At 64.6% G+C, this 24,061-nt stretch overlaps 1 protein-coding gene across 1 annotated transcript in view; it reads left to right on the top strand.

Moving 5' to 3' along the window:
- The first annotated feature begins 567 nt into the window (after nt 1–567).
- Nucleotides 568–24,061, top strand: part of LAMC3 (laminin subunit gamma 3) — a 45,382-nt gene continuing 21,888 nt past the window's right edge. The window contains exons 1-8 of the mRNA XM_084899791.1: nt 568–1,030; nt 10,218–10,522; nt 14,557–14,687; nt 18,297–18,463; nt 20,526–20,714; nt 20,793–20,910; nt 21,299–21,397; nt 23,048–23,184. Coding sequence (XP_084755917.1) covers nt 616–1,030; nt 10,218–10,522; nt 14,557–14,687; nt 18,297–18,463; nt 20,526–20,714; nt 20,793–20,910; nt 21,299–21,397; nt 23,048–23,184 — 1,561 coding nt within the window. The 5' untranslated portion in view covers nt 568–615. The remainder of the gene's footprint in view (nt 1,031–10,217; nt 10,523–14,556; nt 14,688–18,296; nt 18,464–20,525; nt 20,715–20,792; nt 20,911–21,298; nt 21,398–23,047; nt 23,185–24,061) is intronic.

Raw genomic sequence — 24,061 nt, 5'->3', positions numbered from 1 at the left:
TGGAGAGCAGAGCGGGACCAGCGGCAGAAGCGCTTCTCAGAGGCACCATCCCACTTCCTGCCAGAAAGGGGGGGGGCGGGGGGGTGCAAGGGGAGACCCTGAGCTCCCCTTCTCTCAGGACCAGACAGGCACAGGTGCGCGGTTTTCCTTTGGAACACAACAGCGATAACGAAGCTGTACCCTGACCGAGCTCTAGGCTAGGGGATCCCCCGCCCCCCACTTCCCCACCCAGGGCCAGGGCCAGGGCCAGGGAAGGGCCATGGGGCGGCTCCGGAGCAGGGCACTCCCGGGAGCGGCCGCCAGGTGGGGTCAGCGCCCAGGGGCTGAGCGGTGCTGTCCCGCCGTCGGTCCCTCCCAGCCCGGCCAGGGGCCCGCCCGCCGGGGAGGAGGCCTGGCCCCGCTCATTCGGTCCGCGCCCCCGGAGCTGAGCCGCAGAGCCGGGCGCACGGGGAGCGGGGCGCACGGGGAGCGGGGCGCACGGGGAGCGGGGCGCACGGGGAGCGGGGCGCACGGGGAGCGGGGCGCACGGGGAGCGGGGCGCACGGGGAGCGGGGCGCACGGGGAGCGGGGCGCACGGGAGCGCAGCGCAGGGCACAGGGTGCCAGTGCGGGGACCATGGCGGCCGCGCTGCTGCTGGGCCTGGCGCTGCTGGTGCCGCGGGCATCAGGCGCAGGGATGGGCATGGGCGCGGGGACAGGCGCGGGGACCGGCGCGGGGATGGGCGCCTGTTACGACGGCGCGGGGCGGCCGCGGCGCTGCCTGCCCGGGTTCGAGAACGCGGCGTTCGGGCGCCTCGCCGAGGCCTCGCACACGTGCGGGCGGCCCCCCGAGGACTTCTGCCCGCACCGGGGCGCGCCGGGCGGCGCCGGGCCGCAGTGCCAGCGCTGCGACGCCGCCGACCCCCGGCTCCACCACAACGCCTCCTACCTCACCGACTTCCACAGCCAGGACGACAGCACCTGGTGGCAGAGCCCGTCCATGGCCTTCGGGGTGCAGCACCCCACCTCCGTCAACATCACCCTGCGCCTGGGTAAGCGGGCTCCCTGTCCCGCCCCATGGCGCCCCTGGGGTGGCTGCAAACCCCGGTATGGGTGGGGGCTGCTGGCATCTCACTTGAGTGCAGACCCAGCTGGGGAGCCCCGGAGCTGGAGGACAGGCGGGGTGCTACCTGGGGCTGGAGGCCTGGACCTGGGCTTTGGAGGGGCAGAAGCCCCCCCCCAGCCCTTTGCAGAGGAGCGCCCCCGGGGTGCCCTGTGATGGGGGGGGGGGGGCGGGTCTGCCCCTAAGGCAGGAGCCTCCTCTTGGGGCTTCTGTCCCCTTTGGGGCCTGGGTGAGTCCCTGCGGCCGAGCAGCCGGGGTGTCCTGGGGCCGGGGCCGAGGCTCCCATCCCCGAAGGTCCAGCCCGCTGGGCAGGAGCCAGTGTCGCGCTGCGGGTGGGCAGCCGGACAGGGTGGCACGGCTTCTCCGCTCTGCCGGGCCCCTCCTCCCACCCGGCCGGGGTGCCCGAGCCTGGATCCCTGGGGTTCAGGACCCGGAGTCTGGCCCCAGCGCTGTGCTCCGGCCCCCCTCACTGGGGGACTGAGTGCCCCTCCCGCTCCGAGCCCAGCCGGATCCGGGACCACCGTGTCGGACCTGTGCTGCCCCCCAGCCTTTTCGGGGAGCGGGTGTTTCCCCTGCTCCCACTTCCTTATCTGCGGGGCCAGACCTCCGGACGCTCGGAGAGCGCAGAGCCCTTTTATAACGTGTAGTGGCCGCTCGGTGCGGCCTGAGGCTGCTTATGGACCTTGTGTGTCCGCTCAGAGTGCACGTTCACACTTTCTGCTGCCGGAATCTCCTCTGAGTGCAGCCTGGGCCCCAGGCCCCGCTGGATAGAGTGTGGACAGAGTGCGGGCTTGTCTCTCTGAACTCTGGAAAAGTTTGGAATTGCAAAACACATCTGGGCCCAAGCAGTCTGGAGGTTATGGGACTGTATCCCCATTTTCCAGACAGAAACATGAGGCTCAGAGAGGTTACGTGTTCTGCCCAACGTCACACAGCTGCTCAGTGCAGGCTGGATGTGAGCATCTGTGTGCAATTTATCCAAGGTCAGAGCAGAGTCCGTGACCTGAGCGGGCTCTTCCCAGCCCTGGGGGCTGTGCCTTGGGGCGGTGACATTTGAGTGAGGGGGGTGGTGCTGGGTCCGTCAGCAGAGTGTGGGGTGCTGGCTGTGACCCCCAAGAAGCTCCGTTCTCTAGCCTTGTCCCCTTCCCTCGAGGTGGGACTTCTACATGGGCGTGGTCTCTGCCCAGACAGGGCGACAGGAAACCAACGGGGGAGGGAGGTTGGGGGGAGGGGTGGCTGGACGGGGCTGGCAGGACCCCAAGGCCACAGGGAAGGAATCTGGGACAGGATGGGAGGTGTGAGGGAGACAGGCTGTTCCATGACAGAGCGTGTGGGTTTAGCTGACGGGTTACATGTGTCGGCGAATCCAGGGGCGGGCAGAAGGCTCAGCCCGACACCACCAAGGTGGGAGGGGGGGCGGTGTCTTGGTTTGGGGGCAGTCCCCTCTCCCCCCATCTCCCCTGTGCTGTGCTTCGGGCTGAGGCCTCCTTGGGCTCTGCCTAGAACGCCGAGCGGTGGGGAGTCCCAGCCCCTCGGAACCGGGGGACCTGAGCCCCCACACTGAGCCAGGCCTTACCCTCACGCACCCCCGTGGGCGCCCACACCAGCGAACCTCACCCCGCACCTGTGTCCTCCCACTGAGAACCCAGCATCAGCATGGGAGGCTCCACACACAGCGAGTGCACAGGAAACGGGAATGAATGAATGAATGAATGGACGGACGATGAATGAATGAAGGACAATGTCACCTCCTCCGCCTGTGCTTCCGGGGGTCAGAAGAGGGTACCAATCACACAGCTCAGGCCCCGCACAGCCACGGGGGGCAGACAGCGCCCCTCTCCCTCGTCTCCGCTCTGTAACACGGGGATACACACGTACACGGGTTCCCTGAGCTCAGGGCGCTGGCCAGGCCTCCCCGCGGCTGAGGGTCCCTGCGTGCGGCCACGTCACTGCGGAGAGCCGCTCGGGCTGAGGCTCCGGGGCCCCAGGAGGGATGGAGACACTCGGGGGCCTGGCCCACTGTGGTCCCGTGGGCCTCCGGTCTGCTCCGGCGAAGCCGTGGTTGCGTAACATCGGGGGGAGGAGGGGTCTGCGGTGTCACAGCGTTCCCAGCGGGCCCTCCCTGTGGTCAGGAGGTGGCCGCTCCTGCCTCTGCCGGCGGCGGGGACGGGGGAGGGGCCCGGGCGGAGGGGCCGCTGCCAGCCCCCCGGTGAAGGTCGCTGCTTTCCCAGCCCCCGAGCTCAGACATCTGGTCCCGATCGGCTGCGCTGAGCCCTCCCGTCGGGGATGAAAGCAGCAGCGGGTCTGGCGGCTCCAAGCCCTCCTCCGAGGCCACGGGAGAGGCTGAGGCCACAGGAGAGGCGGCTGGGGCCTGGTGGCTGGTGGGGGTGTGGGGAGAAGGCGGATGGTCATCAGAGGCAACAGACAGGAATCGGGGGCTCTCGCCACATGCTGAGAACCCCGCCGAGCCGGCCCCCCAAGCCCAGCAGCATGTGTCCTGTCATAGCAGGGAAACTGAGGCGCTGAGGGTGCAATCAGGGTCACACGGCCACACACGGCAGACCCAGGGCCTCCCCGCTGCCCTGCGCTGGGAATAATACCGGCCCCGGGCAGCTGCAGGCCAGGGGGTCCAGCTTTGCGTCTGGCCGAGGTTGGGGGGGTCTCTGTCCACTTGCTTGGATTCCTGGGAACCCCCAGGAGTGACAGGAAGACCCTCGAGTCTCCGTTCTCGGAGCGGCTGAGTCCTGAGCCCCCAGGGAAGGGGCGCTGCGGGAGGAAGGGGGGGGGGTCCTGCCTGCCCGCCCCCCCGCCGGCCCCCACTCCCCGTGTGCAGGTGGCTGCTCTGCGCCCCCATTCCGGCGTCTCGGGGGGCTGTGGCGTCCGGCCCCCCAGGCCGGGCTGGCCGGGAGTGGGACGGGGTTTGTGCTCTGGGGGCACACCAGGGTGGCGGGCCCTGTGGGACCTGAGGGATGGCAGGAGGCGGCCTGAGCGTGAAGGACACCTCAGGTCAGGGGACAGCGCGGCCCGGAGGCTGATGAGGCAGCAGCGGCCCCGCTCGGAGGGGCTGGCCCGCGGGAGGCCCGGAGGGGCCGAGGCCAGCTGGGTCCCTGAGCTCTGGCTCCGCGGAGGTTCCTGCCGAGTGGGTGGCCTGTTTGCGTTGGCTGAGCCCGGCCCTGGGGGCCAGTCCTCCTTCCTGCTCCCTGGGGTTCTGGCTGGAACGCGGGCCCCAGGCAGGTCTGGAGGTCAGGACAGCGTCCTGGTCCGCCTCCCCCTCAGAAGCAGCCTCCCCGCCTCGCCCTTGACCCCAGGGCCCAGCCGGCTCTGGCCGCCAGCACTGACCCAGGCGCTGCAGGAGGGGGAAGGCCAGGACGGATGCAGACACCCCGGACCCCCTGCCTGCCCCGCCCCCACCCCCACCCCTCTGGCTGCAGCCAGCTGCCCTCCTTGGGGCTGTGAAGGGTCTCTCTCCTGCTCTTTGTAGATGTGACCACACTGGCGGTGTAGTGTCTCTTCCAGCTTTCTCCCGGAGAACCCCTATCCCCTTCGTCAGCGAGTGAGGCCGCCTGTGTGCCTGTCTCTGCACCAAACCCCGGCAACGCAACTGTGGGCTGTGCTGGCTGCCCCACCCTCTTCAGGGGCGACCTCCTCCAGGAAGCCCTCCTGGGTTGGGCAGAGGGCCAGCCTGTGCGTTCCCGCAGCCCCTCGCCCTTCCCCGTCGCCGTCAGGACTGTGCTGCATGGTGGTTCAGGTTTGTGTGTGTGGGTCACGCTCCGAGCTGCAGAGTGAATGCCCGTTGGACCCCAGCACCCAGCGCCGGCCCCCCGCACAGCGGTGCCCCGGGAATGTTGGCCTGGCCAATGAATGGTTAACAGCTAACGTTTGATCATGTGCATGCTACATGCCTGGGACTGTTCTGCGGGCTTTGCAGGCGTGTACTTACTGTTATTGTTAGGCACGTTGTAAAAATGGGGAAACTTGAGTCACCATCAGGTGGCTTACCCGGATAATCGGGGGGAGGTTAGGGATGTGGCCAAGGCCACCGAGCTGGTCAGGGATGGAGCTGAGATATGGACCCCAGCATGTCCCCGCGGCCCTGTCCTTGGGAACAGGGAGTGAGTGAACACACGTGAGTGAACGGCTCAGTTACCAGGGCCGGCCGAGGCTTGTGCTGCCGGCAGTGGCAGCAGCAGAGTGTGATGGGGCGTCACCTTCCCCTGATCGCTGGGTCGCCTTCTGCCCCTGAGGGCTCCCCAGCTGTGAGACGGGGCAGGCCGGGCTGAGGAACCCCCTCCAGTGCATGAATTTCCGTGCACCGGGCCTAGTGTCAGATCAGGTCTGTTCACTCTCTCCGGGTTAGACAGTAGGCTTGACACTCTGGATCCACGTTTGGGGTTTAGACTCTCCGCCCAAAGACGAGAGGAGTGTGACGGGCCCGGCTCTCCGGGTGCCTGGCACTGTGGTCACAGGGTTCCCCATCACCTCACCTGCCCAGAGCCAGGGCGGAGAGAGGACAGGAGCCGTGGCGGCGGATGGGAGAGCTGAGGGCCCTGCTGTGCCCGCCCTGTCGGCCGTGGGCAGCTCCCTCCACCTGGTTCTAATGCCCGAGGCGGCCGGCGGGCAGCCTCACCCACGCACTCCCAGCCGGCTCCCCGCCCTGCCCCCTCCAGCCCCACCCCCCCATGCTCCCCAGATGGCTCCAATTAAAGGCCTTTGTTTTGTTTCCATTTTCCCAAAATAAGCCTCCCTGTGCCGCTCCTCTGCCCGGCCCTGCCCGGCCGGCCGAGCCGGATGTGGGCCGGCCCGGCTCCAGGACGGACTGCCCGGCTGTCGCTGGGGCCGGGCCCCGTGTCCCAGCCGCCAGGGGAGGATGTGGATCCGGGAGCCTCGTGGGGGCGTCCTCCTGGGCACAGCACCCCTTCCCTCCCAGGCGGCCGGACAGAGGGGCGCCGGCTCCGGGCAGCGGCTCTGCGGCCAGACAGGCCTGTCGCTGACCAGACGCAGCTGTTTCCTGCGTGATGTTGGGGAAGTCCCCCCTCAGTAAGACGTGCACAGCGACAGCACTGCTGGGGGCGTCTCTCAGGATACAGTGAGCGGCGCTGAGCAAGGCGCCTGGCACATAGTAGGCACTCCCTGAATGCTGGCTGTGGGGTCAGGGCCTGCAGACACACTGTGGCCGCGTCAGCCATGCTGGGGGGGGGCTGCCAGTCTCGGCGTGGTCACTGGGTCAGAAACTCCTTGAAAGTACAAATCGTGCTTCGTCCTTCCTCACGCGGCCGGCGAGCATCTAGTGAGGACCTACTATGCGCCAGGCGCAGCGCTCAGCACCAAGGACTCACAGCGCCGGTCCCAGGGGTTCCGAGCCTAGTGGGAGACACAGGCAGGTGTTTCCATAACAGGGTGCGGGGGCCCAGGGGGGCTGGAGGGGCTGGGTGCCCTCAAGGATGAGGAGCCCTCAGCCAGGAAAGTACGTGGGAGGAGGGCATCCTACACCCGGCAGAGGCTAAACCAGTGGGGTGAGCAGGCACGTGTGGGAGCCGCCCGGTGAGGAGTGGAGGGAACAGCGTTCTGGGCAGCTGGGGGAGGTGGGGGGAGCCAGATCCGTGCTCTGTCACGCAGTGCGGCCCGTTTAGATCTGGGGCTGACACGGAATCCACCTCACCCTGAAGCGCCATTGGCCCCCGGGGCTTGGAAGGGAATTTAATTAAAGTTAATTCTTGTTGCTGCTTAGAAGACCTTAGTGTGTGTGTGTGTGGGGGGGTGTCCCAGCCTCCAGGTTGCCTTTGGCGAGAACCTTCCCACCACAAAGCGAGGACTGAGCTGCTTTCTTGCCTCTTCGAAGGATCTCCGGCCCCAGAAAGCGCCCGCCCGTCTCTGTGATGTTCCGGCGCGTTCTCTCACCTCGGGCTGGCACGGGGGAGGGAGCGGCCGGTGTCTGCACGAAGCCCCGTGACTGCCTTTTTCCGATCGATCACGATCAGGCGTCTGCTGCCAGCTACCTTCCCAGCGGCTCCCGCTCCCTCCCCTGCGGGGGCTCCGGCTGCGGCTGTTACCGGGGAGTCCGGCAGGCCGGGCGTGGGCGCCCCTCTGGGACGAGCCCCCCCCCCCCCTCCGGTCCCCACTGAGCCCGAGCGCACAGCCCCCAGGCGCCGACCTTGGCGCCGACCTTGGCTCCGTGACCGTGATCACGTCTTCCCGGGGCCGTGGGTTCCGGTGCCAAGCTGTGCGCCACGGAACTTTGCACAACATCGGACGTGGCAAGCCGGTCGCTCAGAAAAGATCTTTTTTTTTTTTTTAAGTGTTTTCTCCAGCTTTTAAATTAAAACAGGCTTCTGAGGGAAACCCGGGGAACTGCAGAACAGTGAAGGGAAGACGCCACTCTGCCCCGAGGACGGTCAGGCCTCCGGGTGGATGTTCCTCTCTCCTGCCCCTTCCTTCGGGGCTTGGCGGGGGGACTGGGTGACTCTGAAGGGTGAGCCTCGGGTCTGTGTCACCCCATGTTCTGACTTATGCTTTGCTCATTGGGGACTAGACTAAGGTGACAGGACGTCCCGCTTTTGGTGGGACAAGTCCCGCCAAAAGCGGGACGTCCGGTCACCTTAGACTAGACGCCGTCACCCCTGAGTGGACTTCCTAATTGAGGGAGCCCTGGTGGGTCTGGTGTCCCCCTTGGCGACCGTGTCCGTGCACTGAGGTGTCTTTCCGTGTGTGAATTCCCGGAGCCGGGACGCCCGTGCCAAAGGCCAGGGACATTGCTACGGCTCTCTATCCGTGTCACCAAACTGCATTCCAGAGGGTTGGGATATGTACAAGCACAGGGGTAGATAGATATAGATATTGCAGTTTTTCTTTCATTGAGGTTAAAAATGTGTCACATGAAATTTGCCATCTTAGCCAATTTTAAGCGCCCAGGTGAGTGCCATTAAGAAAAGAGCATTCAGCCAAAACCGGTTTGGCTCAGTGGCTAGAGCGTCAGCCTGCGGACTGAAGGGTCCGGGGTTCGATTTCGGTCAAGGGCATGTACATTGGTTGCGGGCACATTTCTGGTAGGGGGTGTGCAGGAAGCAGCTGGTCGATGTTTCTCTCTCATTGATGTTTCTAGCTCTCTATCTCTCTCTCTTCCTCTCTGTAAAAAATCAATAAAATATGTTAAAAAAAAAAAAAAAAAAGAGCATTCAGTCCTAGCCAGTTTGGCCCAGTGGATAGAGTGTCGGCCTGCAGACTGAAGGGTCCCGGGTTCGATTCCGGTCAAGGGCACGGACCTCTGTTGCAGGCTCCATTCTTAGCCCTGGTCGGGGCACATGTGGGAGACAACCAGTGGGTGTGTCTCGCTCACATCGATGTTTCTCTCTCTCTGTCCCTCCCTCCCACTCTCTCTAAAAGTCAGTGGGAAAACATCCTTGGGTTAGGTCAGGATAACAACAACAAACACACAAACACACAGGGAAAAAAGCACTCACATGGCTGTGCAGCCGTCACCGCCGTCCATCCACGGACCCTCCTCCTCCTCCCCACGCAGAGGCTCTGTCCCTCCAAACGCTCACTCCCAGGCCCTCCCCTGCCCCTGGCACCGCCGCCTCCTCCTGCCCCTGGCGGTGGGCCCATGGGGACCTCAAGGAGACGGCAGTGAGTGGCGTTGGGCACTGGCTGGTTTCCCTTGGCGTCTGTCCTCAGGCTCGTTCCTACAGAAGCAGGTGTCCGCACGTCCCTGCTTTATGAAGCTGAGCCGTGGGCAGCCCGTGGGGCGGAGGGACCATGGTCCGGGGGTTCGTCCTCTGTGGACGGACACGGGTTGTGCGAGCGAGGCGGCTGTGAGCGTGGGTGTGCCGGTGGCTCTCCGGGCCTGGCCTCCGCTCTGTCAGACGGAGACCCAGAAGGGGAATTGCCAGGTCTTTCTGTTTGAACTTTTTTTTTTTTTTTTTTTAATATATTTTATTGATTTTTTTACAGAGAGGAAGAGAGAGGGATAGAGTCAGAAACATCAATGAGAGAGAATCACCGACCAGCTGCCTCTTGCATACCCCCCACTGGGGATGTGCCCGCAACCAAAGTACATGCCCTTGACCGGAATCGAACCTGGGACCTTTCATTCCACAGGCCGGCGCTCTATCCACTGAGCCACACCGGTTTTGGCTGTTTGAATGTTTTTGATAAACTACCAGACGTTTGCTTTGCATATGTACCATTTTACATTCCCACGAGAGTGCCCAGGGTTCCAGTTTTTCCACATCCTCACCAGCACGTATTACCTTTTTATTTATTTTTTATTTTTTTTTAAATATATTTTATTGATTTTTCACAGAGAGGAAGAGAGAGGGACAGAGAGTTAGAAACATCGATGAGAGAGATACATCGACTCAGCTGCCTCCTGCACACCCCCCACTGGGGATATGCCTGCAACCCAAGTACATGCCTTCAGTCCACAGGCCGACGCTCTATCTGCTGAGCCACACCGGTTCTGGCACGTATTACCTTTTTAAAATAAAATGGGAACCATCCCAATGGGTGGGAGGTCCCGTTTATAAAACTAGGTGACCGCGTTATGGAGACAGAGCGAATCCGCCGTGTAATTCACCCGTTTGAAGGGCTCCGCTCCGTGGCTCTCGGTGTACCTGCAGGGTTGTGTCCCCATCACCAGGAGCCAATTTGAAATTTTTCATCCCCCCGAAAAGAAACCCTGGACCCACTCGCATCACCCCACCCGGGCCCTCCCCCCGCAGCACGTGACCCCCACCAGTCTCCGCGCTGACTCCATGGACTTGCCCACTTGAGACTTTTAATACAAGTGGCACCGTATGTAACAGGTCGCCTTTCATTAGCTTCTTTCATTTATCACAATGTTGTCAAGGTCCACCCATGGTTGTGGCGTGTGTGGGTACAGCTTTTGGTGGTTTGACTTACAATCCGCCAGCTTCGCGATGGTGCGAACGAGATCGTACGCGTGGAGTGGAAACCCTGCTTCGAGTTCTGAGTTTCGCTCTTTCCTCGGGGCTGGGGGGTGGGGGTGGACGGGGTGGGGGTGGATGGGGTGGGGGAAGCCCGTGGTGCGGGGCAGGGCGGAGACCCGGGGGGACGCAGCGGCCCCGGGGGGCTGGCTGAAGGCTGGGTGTCTCCCGCAGGGAAAGCTTACGAGATCTCCTACGTGCGCCTCAAGTTCCACACCAGCCGCCCCGAGAGCTTCGCCATCTACAAGCGCAGCCGGGCGGGCGGCCCCTGGGAGCCCTACCAGTTCTACAGCGCCTCCTGCGGGCGGACCTACGGCCGGCCGGACGGCCTGCACCTGCGGCCGGGCCAGGAGGAGCGCGTGGCCTTCTGCACCTCCGAGTTCAGCGACATCTCCCCGCTGAGCGGCGGCAACGTGGCCTTCTCCACGCTGGAGGGCCGGCCCAGCGCCTACCACTTTGAGGAGAGCCCCGCGCTGCAGGTCCGGGGGCGGGGCTGGGGCGGGGCTGGGGGTCCCGGTAGGAGGCTGGGCCTGGGCTAAGGGCGGGAAGCCAAAAGCCACAGTCACTCACAGGTCTTGACCTCCTCTGCCCCGCACTCGGACCGGGATCTGTCCGTAGTCACCGGAGCCCCCGCTCCAACCACGTCCCCACTCACAGCTTTAGCTGATGTGATCGAAGATGCAGAAGCCCATGGCCGGTGCAGCTGGGGCCCCAGTGTGCCCTAAACGACCCCGAGGCCTCAGGGAGGGCCCCACGCAGGAAGTCCTGCCTCTCTCCCAGCTCCTGCCCCAGGGTCTCGGGGAGATTTGGACACGGTTCCTGTTATCTTAGCAGCCGGAGGGAGCAGGCCCGGAGGGTCATGCGGCTGGAAATGGGGATGGTGGGTGGGGGGCAGGTCGTTGCCCTCTGGGCCCCCTGGTGTGATGAGGGCGTTGGGGTAGATGCAAGAGGACAGGCTGCCCCGTGGTTAAAGCTCAGACCCAAACCCCAGCTCTGCTGTGTACCCGATGTGCAACATGGAGCAGAACGCGAACCCTCTCTGAGCCTCAGTCTCCTCATCTGTGAAATGGGGGGACGGATGTCACTGGAAAGGGAACAGGGCCCAGAGCAGGTCTGCCATGGGCCAGCCAGTATAGTGTGTGGGTCCACGGGGCTGCTGTCAGCCACGGGGCAGTCAGAGAGAAAGGGGGCCTCGGAGGCAGGATCGGGGTTTGGCCGGGGATGAGCTGCGCTGCCCGCTGCTCCCCTGGTTGTGTTGAGGAGAAGGAGCGTTAAAAGTTCCGGCTGAGAAAAGGCCTGGCGTGCTGTAGAGCGAACGGCCTGGTCTCCTTTGTCCTGGAGGCTTTATCGCTGGTCTGTGGTGAGAATCGGAGGGGAGGGTCTCAGCAGGAAGCCAGCAGCTTTCCAGGTGCGATTGACCTGCGGATGCGTCAGCGTGAGCGCAGAGGGCGAGCGGGCTGCTCTCCGGTCGGCTTCCTGCTGCGCTGCATCCGGGTCCGCCTGGCTCCCTGGGGTTTGCTACTGTCCCCGACTCCATCCATCCTCGGTCCGGCCGGCGCCAAGGGCATACGGGGTCTCTGTTCTCCGGCTCCGGGCCAGGTGCCCGAGTCTGTTCCCCCGCAGGGCGGGGCGTGGGAACCCTGTGCTCTGTCCTTGGCCGGGAGGAGAAGGCCATGAGATTCACAGCTGCACGCTGTTCGAATCCTTTCCTTATCTCCTCTGTTTCCCATTCCACCACGCGCCCAGGCATCTTCCCAGCTCCTGGCTCTCCTGCCTCAGAACAGGCCCCACTCACAAGCTGCCTGGGTGGCCCCGAGCCAGTACCCGCCTCCCCTCCCCCCGTTAGAAATGCAGAGTCTCAGGCCCACCCGGCTTCTGAATCAGGAGACTTTCTTTCTTTCTTTCTTTCTTTTTTAAAATATATTTTATTGATTTTTTACAGAGAAGAAGAGAGAGGGATAGAGAGTTAGAAATATCGATGAGAGAGAAACATCAATCAACTGCCTCTTGCACACACACAGGGGCATGTACCTTGGGTTGGGGATATGCCCACAACCAAGGTACATGCCCTTGACCGGAATTGAACCCGGGACCTTTCAGTCCGCAGACCGACGCTCTATCCACTGAGCCAAACCGGTTTCAGCTAGGAGACTTTCTTCCTTTCTTCCTTTCTTCCTTTCTTCCTTTCTTCCTTTCTTTCTTTCTTTTTCTTTCTTTCTTTCTTTTCTTCCTTCCTTCCTTTCTTTCTCTCTTTTTTTCTTCTTTTTAATATATTTTTATTGATTTTAGAGAGGAAGGGAGAGGGAGAGAGAGGTAAGAAGCATCAATGATGAGAGAGAATCATTGATCGGCTGCCTCCTGCATGCCCCTTACTGGGGATCAAGCCTGCAATCCAGGCATGCGCCCTTGGCCGGAATCGAACCTGGGACCCTTCAGTCCACAGGCTGACGCTCTATCCACTGAGCCACACCAGCTAGGGCAAGAGGCACCTTCTAACCAGACCCCTGACGCACAGGGACAGTGAGAAGTGATTCGGGATATGGTGACGTGCACACACACTCCGCTGAGGTGGCCGCTGAGCTCCGGGGGCTGGGCCCCTCCTCCCCGCTGAGGCCTCCTCGGCAGCGGCCCTGGCTCCCAGGCGGCGGGCTCGCCGGTGGCTGAGCTCAGGGAGCGCAGAGGCCGCTGGCCTGAGCCCTGCTGGGCGAGAAGACAGGCCTTGCCAGGAGCTCCTTTCCTGCCCGAACGGGCCGGCTATGGCGGCACCGGGAGCCCCCGCCCAAATTAAATGCCAATTAAAACTCAGCCGACGAGGCCCGATTGTTACAAACACCAGGCGATGGAAATGTCAGCCTCCACGTGTTCTCCCACCAGCTCCTGGGGGAAGCGCTCATCCCGTGTTGATGGCGTGCTCGCTGCGGGGGCGGGGCCCGGGGCCGGGCTGCAGCGAGGAAAGGGGCCCCAGCCCTTCTTCTGTGTGTGTGTGTGTGTGGGGGGGGGGTGTTTGGTTGGGACAGACAGCGCCTGGGACAGGTGACTTGTCTGTGGAAGCCTGATCTTTTAAAAATATATACACACTGAGTGGCCTGTTTATGATGATCTTAATAATCTGGCCACTCAGTGTACATCCTATAGAATAAAAGGCTAATATGCAAATTGTCCCCTCGACCAGGAGTTCGACCAGCAGGCAGGCCGGCCAACCGCCCATGTCCCCTCCCCCTGGCCGGGCTGGCTGGACCCCACCCATGCACAAATTCATGCACCGGGCCTCTTATAAATACACACACACACACACACACACACTGAGTGGCCAGATTATTATGTGTTCCGAGATCATCATAATCTGGCCAATCAGTGTATTTTTATTGATTTCAGAGAGGAAGGGAGAGAGAGAAAGAGAGACAAACATCAATGATGAGAGAGAATCATTGATCGGCTGTCTCCTACATGCTCTACACTGGGACTGCGCCCACAACCCAGGCATGTGCCCTGAGCGGGGATTGAACCCTGACCTCCTGGTTCTTTGGCATGTGATGCCCTATAAGCCGAGGGCCTGCCCCACGCCAGGCCTCGCTGAGCAGGGTGCTGGGGCAAGTCCTCCCCCAGCCGACCTCTAGAAGGGGGTGCAGGAGCCACTGGGAGGAGTCGGGTGACCAGACCCCACACCGCTGCTGACATCGGCCGTCCTGCCAGCTCCCTTTGGGCCGGGGCTGTTCCTTGGCCCGTGTCACCGATGGGGACGTGGCTGGGCCAGGGCACTGAGGGACTTCCCAGAGCTGCACAGCCAGGCACGGGCCTGGCACCCAGGTGGGCAGGGCCCGGCACGCAGGCTCCCGCCTTCGGCAGCGTGCTTGGAGCCCGTCTGAGCGTGGCCTGTCCGTGTGTCCCGGAGACCGGGGCGGCCAGCAGGGCCTGTCCATGTGTCCCAGAGGCCGGGGCGGCCAGCAGGGCCTGTCCGTGCGTCTGAGTGTGGCCTGTCTGTGTGTCCCGGAGACCGGACGGCCAGCGGGGTCTGTCCGTGTGTCTGAGCGTGGCCTGTCCGTGTGTCCTGGAGACCGGGCGGCCAGCGGGGTCTGTCCGTGTGTCTGAGCGTGGCCTGTCCGTGTGTCCCGGAGGCCGGAGCGGCCAGCGGGGCCTGTCCGTGTGTCTGAGCGTGGCCTGTCCGTGTGTCCCGGAGGCCGGGGCGGCCAGCGGGGCCTGTCCGTGTGTCTGAGCGGGGCCTGTCCGTGTGTCCCGGAGACCGGGCGGCCAGCGGAGCCTGTCCGTGTGTCCCGGAGACCGGGCGGCCAGCGGGGCCTGTCCGTGTGTCTGAGCGTGGCCTGTCCGTGTGTCCCGGAGACCGGGCGGCCAGCGGGGCCTGTCCGTGTGTCTGAGCGTGGCCTGTCCGTGTGTCCCGGAGACCGGGCGGCCAGCGGGGCCTGTCCGTGTGTCTGAGCGTGGCCTGTCCGTGTGTCCCGGAGGCCGGGGCGGCCAGCGGCACCTCCCGCTGACGGAGGCCTTCCCTGCGCCCCAGGAGTGGGTCACCAGCACCGAGCTCCTCATCTCCCTCGACCGGCTCAACACGTTCGGGGACGACATCTTCAAGGACCCCAAGGTGCTGCAGTCCTACTACTACGCCATCTCCGACTTCTCCGTGGGCGGCCGGTAGGTGGGGGAGGAGGGGGCGGCGGGGGCTGCCCCCTGGCGGCGCCCCACGTGGGTGGAGGGGGAAGAGGCCACTCAGTGCCCAGCGGAGAGACAGGGAGCGGATCCTGGGCCCCTGGGCCCGGCATTCGAGGCCGCCTGGCCGCTCCCCGCCTCCCAGCCACCTCCTGCAGCTTCTCCCATCACTGCGTCCACCACCCCATGAGGGGCACGCTAGCCTGGGCACCCTGTTCCCTCTGCCTCGAAGGTCCTTCCCCTCCCTGCCTTTCTCCCTCCCTCCCTCCCTCCCTCCCTCCCTCCCTCCCTCCCTCCCTCCCTCCCTCCTCGTTTCCCTCTCGCAGGCACTTTTACTGTATTCCTGCCCTGAAGTAGCATGTTCACAGCACACAGCGCTCCGAGGTCCCGGCTAACATGCCCTCACACGGTAGCCGCCTGAGCGCTGTGCTGTGTGTGTGGCCGGTGGCTGATGGCAGGAGCAGGCACGGGGTACGGGGCTTTCCTTCCTTCCCAGCCCCTGACTTTAAAACCAGCGCACCGCCCCCCCCCCCCCCCACACACACACACACACATATGCACACACACACTGCCTCCCTGCCCTCCTGGGCTTCGGGGCTCCTGCTTCAGGGCTCCTCGGTTTGGGCCCCTCCCAGGCCCCGTGGCCAGCCCAGCACCAGGGAAGGGTGGCCACGCTCGCTCGGCGCCGTTCCACGTGGGACGTGAGGCTGTGCGGTCGGCCGGTCCTGGTCTGGTCCGCCATCCTCTGCAGCATCGGTGGTTGTTTAAGCAGCTCCCTCCCCAGGAGCAGGGACTGGCATCCGGGCGGTCTAAACGTGCCCCGGTCCTGGGTGTGCGAGGCGGTCCCTGGTGTGCAAGGCAGTCCCGGGTGAGCAAGGCAGTTCCGGGTGTGCAAGGCGGTCCGGGTGTGCAAGACGGGCAGAGGCACCAGGAGACACGAAGATCTTCAGCATAAAGCTCGTCGGGTTCCTCCTGGGAAATAGTGAGGAAGACGGACGGTTCCTGCTTCAGTCTCAGGGTGACAGCCAGTAATCGGGCGGCAGCCCCCCAGGATGACAAGGACGGAGGCCCAGACAGGGGGTGCGGGGCCAGGGGACCCCCGAGGCTGGAGGAGGGAGCATGGCAGCCAGGGCCGGCCTGGACCAGACTGGGATTGAGGACCCAGGAGAAGGCCGGGGCTGGGACGGAGGGCGCGGCAGCAGCTGGCGGTTCTCGGGGCCACAGTGTGGATTATTTTTACCCCACAGTCAGGGCAGCGGTGGGGGCTTTTTGGTGTTTTTAATGCATATATTTTTATCGTTTCCAGAGAGGAAGGGAGAAGGGAGGGGGAGATGGAAACATCAACGATGAGAAAGAATCACTGATCAGCTGCCTTGTGCACACCCCACACTGGGGATCGAGCCTGCAACCTGGGCATGCGACCTCCTGGTTCATAGGTCGATGCCCAACCACTGAGCCACACCGGCTGGGGGAAGGCCAGGAGAGTAATAGCGTTGGATTTTTATTTATTTTTTACTTTTAAAATATATTTTTAATTGATTTCAGAGAGGAAGGGAGAGGGAGAGGGAGATAGAAACATCCTTGATGAGAGAGAAACATGGATCAGTGCCTCCTGCACGCCCCACACTGGGGATCGAGCCCAGACCCGGGCATGTGTGTTGACCGGGAATTGAACCGTGACCTCCTGGTTCATAAGCCAACGCTCAGCCACTGAGCTGGCTGGGTAGGGTTGGGCTTTTTAAATGCCCCAACATTTGGCAGCCGCCTGGGGAAGGAGAAGAGAGAAAGAGCCGGAATACTAGGTGGCAGTCGTGGGGGGTGGCGGTGGGGCGGGGGAAAGCGTGGGGGTCCGAAAACTATTTGGGACAGGAAGTCAGCTCAACGTGGGAGTGAGGGCCTGCGGGGCAGGGAGCAGGGGCTCCTTGGGTCAGGGAGGCTTGGCGGGGGGAGGGGGTGGGGGGGGAGTGGTGAGACAGGGAGGGCCAGGGGCCAGCTGCCTGCACTCAGTGTGTCAGCCTCTCAGCAAAGGCTGGGCCTGAGGGGAAAGAGAAAGGGGTGTCTGAGAGGGCCCCTCCCCCGCTTCCCCTGCCCCCCGCCCCCATGGATTCAGGTCAGACCAGGAGGAGGAGTTCTCCAGGGTGGGGGCGGCGTGGGCTGCAGCCTACTATCAGGGGCTTTGGCCCAGGGCACATCTGGCGCCAGCTGCCGGGGCCGACCACCTCCAGCCGCAGCTGGCCGGGCAGGTGGCCCCGCCTGTGTCCGCCCACAGCGGCCACACGGTTCACCGCTTCCCTCGGGGCCACGGCTTCCCGGGGAAGGGAGGCGCTCCCAGCAACCTCTGGGGGGCACCAAGACGGCCCGGTGCCCCCTCACCTCCGCCAGAGACCCTGGTGTTCCCTGCCCACCTGGGCTCCCGGGGCAGCCTGGCCAGGAGGCCGTGCCCGGCGCCCTCCCCAAGCCTGTGGCCCCGAAGCAGAGAGAGCACCATGGCTGCTGGCCAGTCAGGCTTCTTCACTGCCCTCGGGGGCTGGGTGCGGGACACAGCTTATGGGAGCCACCGAGCTGGCCAGGGACTCGGGGTCTGTGCAAAGTAGGAGAACCGGGTTCATTGTCTAGCTCTGCCACTCCGCATCCGTCACCTGGTGGCCTGAGCCTCCGTTTTCCCATCTGTGAAATGGGGATAATCACAGTCCCTCCCACACAGCGGGGCTCCAGGGAGGCCTGGGTCGGGAGCTGGACGCCGCGGCCGTCCTCTGAGCAGCTTGGTTTGGCCGCTCAGGACAGCCCCCCGGGCATGGCCCCCGGAGGCCCTCTCTGTGCCTGCCCGGTCCAGCTGCCTCCTGACCCGGGGGGAGCGGAGCTGGAGGCGGGGGAGGGAGGTGGTACCAGGGCCAGGGCTGCCCTCCAAGGCACAGGCTCCCTGGGGACTTGAGCTGAATTGAGGGGCGGGGGTGTCCTCTGCAAGGAACAGAGTCAAAGGACAAGGGCACGGGCCTCCCACCCCCCACGCCGCCCTGTGAGCTGGCCCGCCTCAGCCCCAGCCTCTCTCGGCCCCTGGGGGCGCCTCCTGGGCAGAGGCTGCCTCCCCGATGCTGCCGTCTCTACCTGTGGCCGTGGGCAGCCCCTCCGTGCCTCAGTCCCTCCGCCTGTGAAATGGGCTGGAGCGTGGGACGTACAATGGGAATGTGTGTCCACAGAGCTCAGAACCAGCTGTCTGTGCACATAGTAGGTGCTCAGTAAAGCTCGTCATTGAGCCATAGCCGTGGGCCCCCCCGGAACGGAGGGCTTCGGGGAGGAACCCCTCCTCCGCCGACTGCATGGGGCCGCCCTGCACCGGCGCCTCCCGGTGCTGAGCTCCTGCCCTCCCCGCCCTCCCCAGGTCCTTCCCCCGTCCTCCCCGTCCACGCTCCGTACTGAACCCCCGCCCTCCCCATCCTTCCCCAGGTCCTTCCCCCCCTGTCCTCCCCGTCCACGCTCCATGCCGAGCCCCCGCCCTCCCGCCCTCCCCCAGGTCCTTCCCCGCCCTCCCCATCCTTCCCCCGTCCTCCCCGTCCACACTCCGTGCTGAGCCCCCGCCCTCCCGCCCTCCCCCAGGTGCAAGTGCAACGGGCACGCCAGCGAGTGCGGCCTGGACGCGGAGGGCCGGCTGGTGTGCCGCTGCCAGCACAACACCACAGGCGCGGACTGCGAGCACTGCCTGCCCTTCTTCCAGGACCGCCCGTGGGCGCGGGGCACGGCCGAGGCCGCCAACGAGTGTCTGCGTGAGTGTCCGGGTGCGGGCGGGAGGCAGACTCCCCGGGCGGGACCGGCTGGGGGGCTGCTCCTGGGTGGGCTCAGCCCGGGCCGCTGCAGGGTGAGGGGCGCCGAAAGGGGCCGAGGGGGGCCTGTTCCCCCCACAGCCGCTCCCCCGGACCCAGGCCCCCAGCGGAGTGCCTGTTGTGGGAGGGCTGGCAGGGCCCCCTAGCTTGTTCTTTTGTTTCAACGGCTGCGACCGCAGTGCTAATGGAAGCCAGGCCCCCGGTCCCAGGGGTGCCGGGCTGCCACCCAGCCTGCCCCAGCCCCCCCCCCCCCCGCCGCCCCCCCTGTTCCTGCCCTGGGATGTGGCTGGACCACACGTGGATAGGGCGGGGCTGTCTGCCCCTCTCCGGGCCACTGGGCTGCACGCGGGGCGGGTGCGAGGGGAGGGCCATGCCTCCTCCCAGCCCGGGCCCAGCCTGTCTCCCCATAGTCTGGGTGCCTCAGGCTCCGGTGCCCAGCCTGTCTCCCCATAGTCTGGGTGCCTCAGGCTCCGGTGCCCAGCCTGTCTCCCCATAGTCTGGGTGCCTCAGGCTCCGGGGCGCAGCCTGTCTCCCCATAGTCTGGGTGCCTCAGGCTCCGGTGCCCAGCCTGTCTCCCCATAGTCTGGGTGCTTCAGGCTCCGGTGCCCAGCCTGTCTCCCCATAGCCTGGGTGCCTCAGGCTCCGGTGCCCAGCCTGTCTCCCCATAGCCTGGGTGCCTCAGGCTCCGGGGCCCAGCCTGTCTCCCCATAGCCTGGGTGCCTCAGGCTCCGGGGCCCAGCCTGTCTCCCCATAGTCTGGGTGCCTCAGGCTCCGGGGCGAGTGGGTGTCCCGGCACCGCTCCCAGCAGGCTTGGCTGCTGCTGGCGGGAGTTTGGGTGCTCTGTCCTCTGGGGCTGGGTCACTGGCTGCTGGAGCCAGGACAGGGCGGGCACAGCCTGCTCCGTGCGATGGGGTGCTGTCCGCGGGAAACTAATGGGTTCCTGCTGCCCTCGCTGGCCCGCCTCCACCAGGGAGTCCTCCCCCAGCCAAGGAGGCCGCGCTGACCGGCTCACACGTTCCGAGCCGGGAGCCGTCTCCATGGTGAGGACACAGGGCCAGATGCTTCTCCGGCCACGTCCTCACCCCCGTGGTCACATCTCTGTCCTCCCAGTCCCCAGCCTGGAAACGGGGCTTCGTGCCTGACCCCCGCTGCCCCCAGTCCCAGCAGCCCCTGAGCCCGAATCCGGCCCTGTCCCCATCCCTGCAGCCCCTCCCTGTCCCTCTCTGCAGCCAGTGCCCCCTCCCCCTCCCCGGGCGCCCAGGCCCCCCTCCCTGCTGGCCCGCCTTCCCGCCTGCAGCCCTGGGGGCTCTCCAAAGTGCCAGTGTGATTGCCTTCACCTGCCTAACCCCCCACAGCCCCCCTCCATGGGGGAGTTCACAGCCCGCCTCCCGGCCTCTGGGCTGGCCCTGCACCTCTCCCTGTCCCGTCACCCTGCACCGCGTCCCCGCGCCTCCCCCTGCAGGGTGTCCTCGGGCGGCTGCATCTGGCCCCCCTCCATGTGCGGTGTGCGCACGGGAGCGGGGATGTGCTGCTCGCCGGCTCCCGCCCTGGGCTCCCCACAGGAGCCGTCACAGAGCCGTCCTTAGCACGTGGGTGTTTTAAACGAACCAGGGAGTGCGTGAAGGGCGGTGTGGACTCTCCATGCTTCTGAGCTGCCCCATGATCCCCGGGGCCAGGTCCACCCAGGTCCTACAGCGAGCCACACCGCCGCGCCAAGGCAGCCTGCCCGTGACTCGTGACCAGGTGGCTGCCCTCCTCGATGGCCGCCGAGGGGCCTGCGTTTTGGTGTATTTATTAGCGGTACCCCCTTCTGCTCATAAAAGTACCCTGTTTTGGAAGATCGATCCATCAATCTCCGTATGCTTGATCAAGCCGGGCCTGAACTCCATCTTTGGCCTTCTCCAAGCTGCCCGCTCACTCCACAGAAAAAGGCTGATTGGCACGGACTCCTGTCCCGCCACATACTCGCCACGACTGCTGACACCCCCCCCCCTCCCGCCCACAGCCTGCGACTGCAGCGGCCACTCAGACCAGTGCACGTTCGACCCGGAGCTTTTCCGCAGCACGGGCCACGGCGGCCGCTGCCTGCACTGCCGGGACCACACGGCCGGGCCGCACTGCCAGCTCTGCCGGGAGAACTTCTACCGCTGGAAGCCCCGGGCGCCCTGCCAGCCCTGCGACTGCCACCCGGCCGGTGAGTGGGCGCTGCCGCCCCGGCCACCAGCCTCACCCCGTCCCGGCCCCTGACGCCCTGTGCCCGCCCCGCCCCCAGGCTCCCTGCGCCTGCAGTGCGACGACTCGGGCACCTGCCCCTGCAAGGCCACCGTGACGGGCTGGAAGTGTGACCGCTGCCGGCCCGGGTTCCACTCGCTCAGCGAGGGCGGCTGCAGGTGAGGGGGCGGCGCTGTGGGTGCGGGCGGCCCGCAGGGCCCGTGGGGGGCGTTGGGACCAGATGGGCGGTTGGATGGAAGGTGCATGGAGGTGGGTGGGTGGGTGGTACATGGACAGGTGGGTCGGAGGGTGCACAGATGGATGAGTGAGTGGACAGGTGACTGGATGGACGGGTGAGTGGTGGGGAGGCAGACGGGTTTCCACTCAGGTGAGCGGAGGGGTCACTCCTTGGCGAGGTGGGAGCGGTGGAGCCGGGGACGCAGGCTCAGGGGCTGGTCTGCCTCGGGTCCTCTCGGGAACGGGAAGGGTGGGGGCTCCTTCCCAGGAGGAGGGGCTGTTCCTGTTCTGGAGCTGCTCACCTTTCCCCACGTCCCATCCCCTCGGCAGACCCTGCACCTGCAATCCCGCCGGCAGCCGGGGCACCTGTGACGCCCGCAGCGGGCGCTGCCCCTGCAGAGAGAACGTGGAAGGCGGCCTGTGTGACAGGTAGGCGAGCGCGTCCGGTAATCAGCCTGTGAGGAGTGGCCGCGGGGCTGGGTGGCGGGAGGAGCAGGGGGCATGGTCCTCGCAGACTCAGGCAGCCCCCCACCTGGCACCCTTCCTGGAGCCCATGCACCTGCCACCCAGGCATTATCGGAAGGTTTTATTGCTCTGTGTATGCTGTGGCCCAGCACCACGGATGGTTCATAGCCTTGAAAATAATCTTTATGTTTCTAGTTCATAATCCTGAAAAGAACTGGCTGGAAAGGATAGGAGAGATCATCTAATCCAGGGACAGCAAATATATGACACCCGTACCATAGCCCTCCCATCTCACACCAGGGCAGACATCACTAATGGAGCACTGCCATACCCTCCCATCTCACACCAGGGCAGACATCACTAATGGAACACTACCACCTCCTCCCATCCCACACCCAGGGCAGACATCACTAATGGAGCACTGCCACACCCTCCCATCTCAAACCAAGGGCAGACATCACTAATGGAGCACTGCCACCCCTCCCACCAAGACCCCTCAAGTGAGGAGGCAGCATGGAACCAGGGAACCACAGGCCACCTGGGTCTCCTGGCTCTGCCCCACCGCCCGCACCCTGGGCAGGTCCCCACTCTGAGCTGCCTGCCCCTTTGAGGGACGGGAGCCCTCTGACGTGTGCTGGGAGCCTGCGGGCGTTGGGGCAGCAGCTTCTCAAGAACCAGAGTGTGCTGTCCGGGGCTCAGAGGGGCCGGGCCGCAGACCAGGCCTGTGTGTCCCCGCCTCTCAGGCTCCGGGAGAAGCAGCTGTTTCGGGGCTGAACTCGCCTGTCCTCTAGCACCCGGAAAGAAAAACAGGTTTTTTATTTATAAAAAAGTGCTTAAAAACAAACACAGGTCTAGAAAACAACCAAGAAAAACACAAAAACAAAAACAAAACCCAGCCTGTGTCCTGAGGCCTGAAGGCACTCCCAGGCTGGAACCATCGGAGCCACAGAACCCCCGTGGTGCCGGGTTCCAACCGGAGGCAAAACAAACGCCCCGTCCGCCCGGTACACAGAGACGAGTCAATAAAAACAAGGACCAAGGGTCGCATCTTCCCTTCGGAATTCCAAATTATTATCTTCTTAAATATATTTTTATTGATTTCAGAGAGGAAGGGAGAGGGAGAGAGAGACACACATCAGTGATGAGAGAGAATCACTGTTCAGCTGCCACCTGCATGCCCCCTACTAGGGGTCAAGCCCATAGCTCCGGCATGTGCCCTTGACCGGAATTGAACTTGGGACACGGAACAAATTGTTAAAAATCGGGACTGTCCCGCCAAAAGCGAGACGTCTGGTCACCTTAGGCTAAGGGCTACGCTGTGTCCCGATGGAATGTGGGAGCAGGAAAGACATTTGTGGGGAAGGGGGTGCATCCCGGTTCAGTCTGGACTTTCGCCAGGAACGGGAGCCGGTGGGGACCCCGGCCGTGATCAGTGTCCGGTGGGGGAGTCGGGCGCGGCACCGGGGAAGCTGGGGCAGGAGGCCCGGGTGGCTGTGCCAGCTCTGCAGACCTCCCTCAGCCTGGGAAAGGCTGTGTTCACGTCTCCCGGGGGTTCGGGGCTGGCACAGGTCCAGCTGGGACCCTCAGCCTCGCCATTCACTGCTTCCATTTCAGATGTCGCCCGGGGACCTTTAACCTCCAGCCCCACAACCCAGCCGGCTGCAGCAGCTGCTTCTGCTACGGCCACTCCAAGGTGTGTGCGGCCGCCGCCGGCTTCCGGGCCCACCACGTCCTCTCCGACTTCTGCCTGGGTAAGCGGAGCCCCAGAGCCGCCGCCGAGGCCTCTCCCAGCCCGGGGGAGGGGTGCCCGCCCTGCTCTGGGCGATCCCGCAGTGGTGGGAGGGCGGAGAGGAACGGGGGGCAGCCTCTGCCCCAGCCCAGACCCCCCCCCCAGGCACCCATGCCAGCCATGCAATATGGCCCCTCTGTGCCCACCAGTGCCTCCCTGTACCCCTCCGCTCCCTCTCAGCCCTGCCTTTCCCTCAGCCTCCGGCATCCTTTATCCTGTGGGCAAGGTGGGGCCTAAGGCAGCCTTCGGATTCCTTGGGGGAATTTCCAATCACTCAAGGTCAAGTTTGGCCTGCCTTGGTGCAGCTAGTGCTGGGGGTTTGGCTCAAGCTCCTTGCCTGCGTTGCCTGAGCGCCTGCTGCATGCCAGGCAGGGCGCTCTCTATAGGCAGGGAACCGCCCGAGTCCCCGCCGCGGGTGCTCTCACTCCCGTTCTGCAGATGAGGCCCCTGAGGCCCAGAACAGGGAGGTAACGGGACCTGGGTGTGGGCACCAGGGTTTGCCAGCGTCTGAGTTTGTCTCTCAGCCACTGAGAGGTGTTCTCTCTGGGCCCAGGGCCCAGGGTCGAGGGGTGCCATGGAGCCCTAGGTCCCCAACTCCAGGTGGCACAGGGCATCTTAGGAGCAGGAAAGTGTCAGAGCTCTGAGCTCTGCACTAAATCCCTGCGTGTGGACTCCTGCTGTGCGCCAGCCCCCACCCCTTTCTCCCCCCATCCCGTGGGAGGGCCCCGGGTGAGGTTTGTGGGGTGGGACGACCTACATCTCCCGCAGGGAGAAGGGGAATGTCAGCCAGAGACAAAAACTCAGGCACTGGCTCTGAGGCGCCCCAGGCGTGGGGGCAG

This window comes from Pipistrellus hanaki (assembly GCF_964339955.1).
Source record: "Pipistrellus hanaki genome assembly, chromosome: 11".
Lineage (NCBI taxonomy): Eukaryota > Metazoa > Chordata > Mammalia > Chiroptera > Vespertilionidae > Pipistrellus > Pipistrellus hanaki.
The sequence above is the reverse complement of the archived record's forward strand: the minus strand, read 5'-3'. Positions and strand labels throughout refer to the sequence as shown.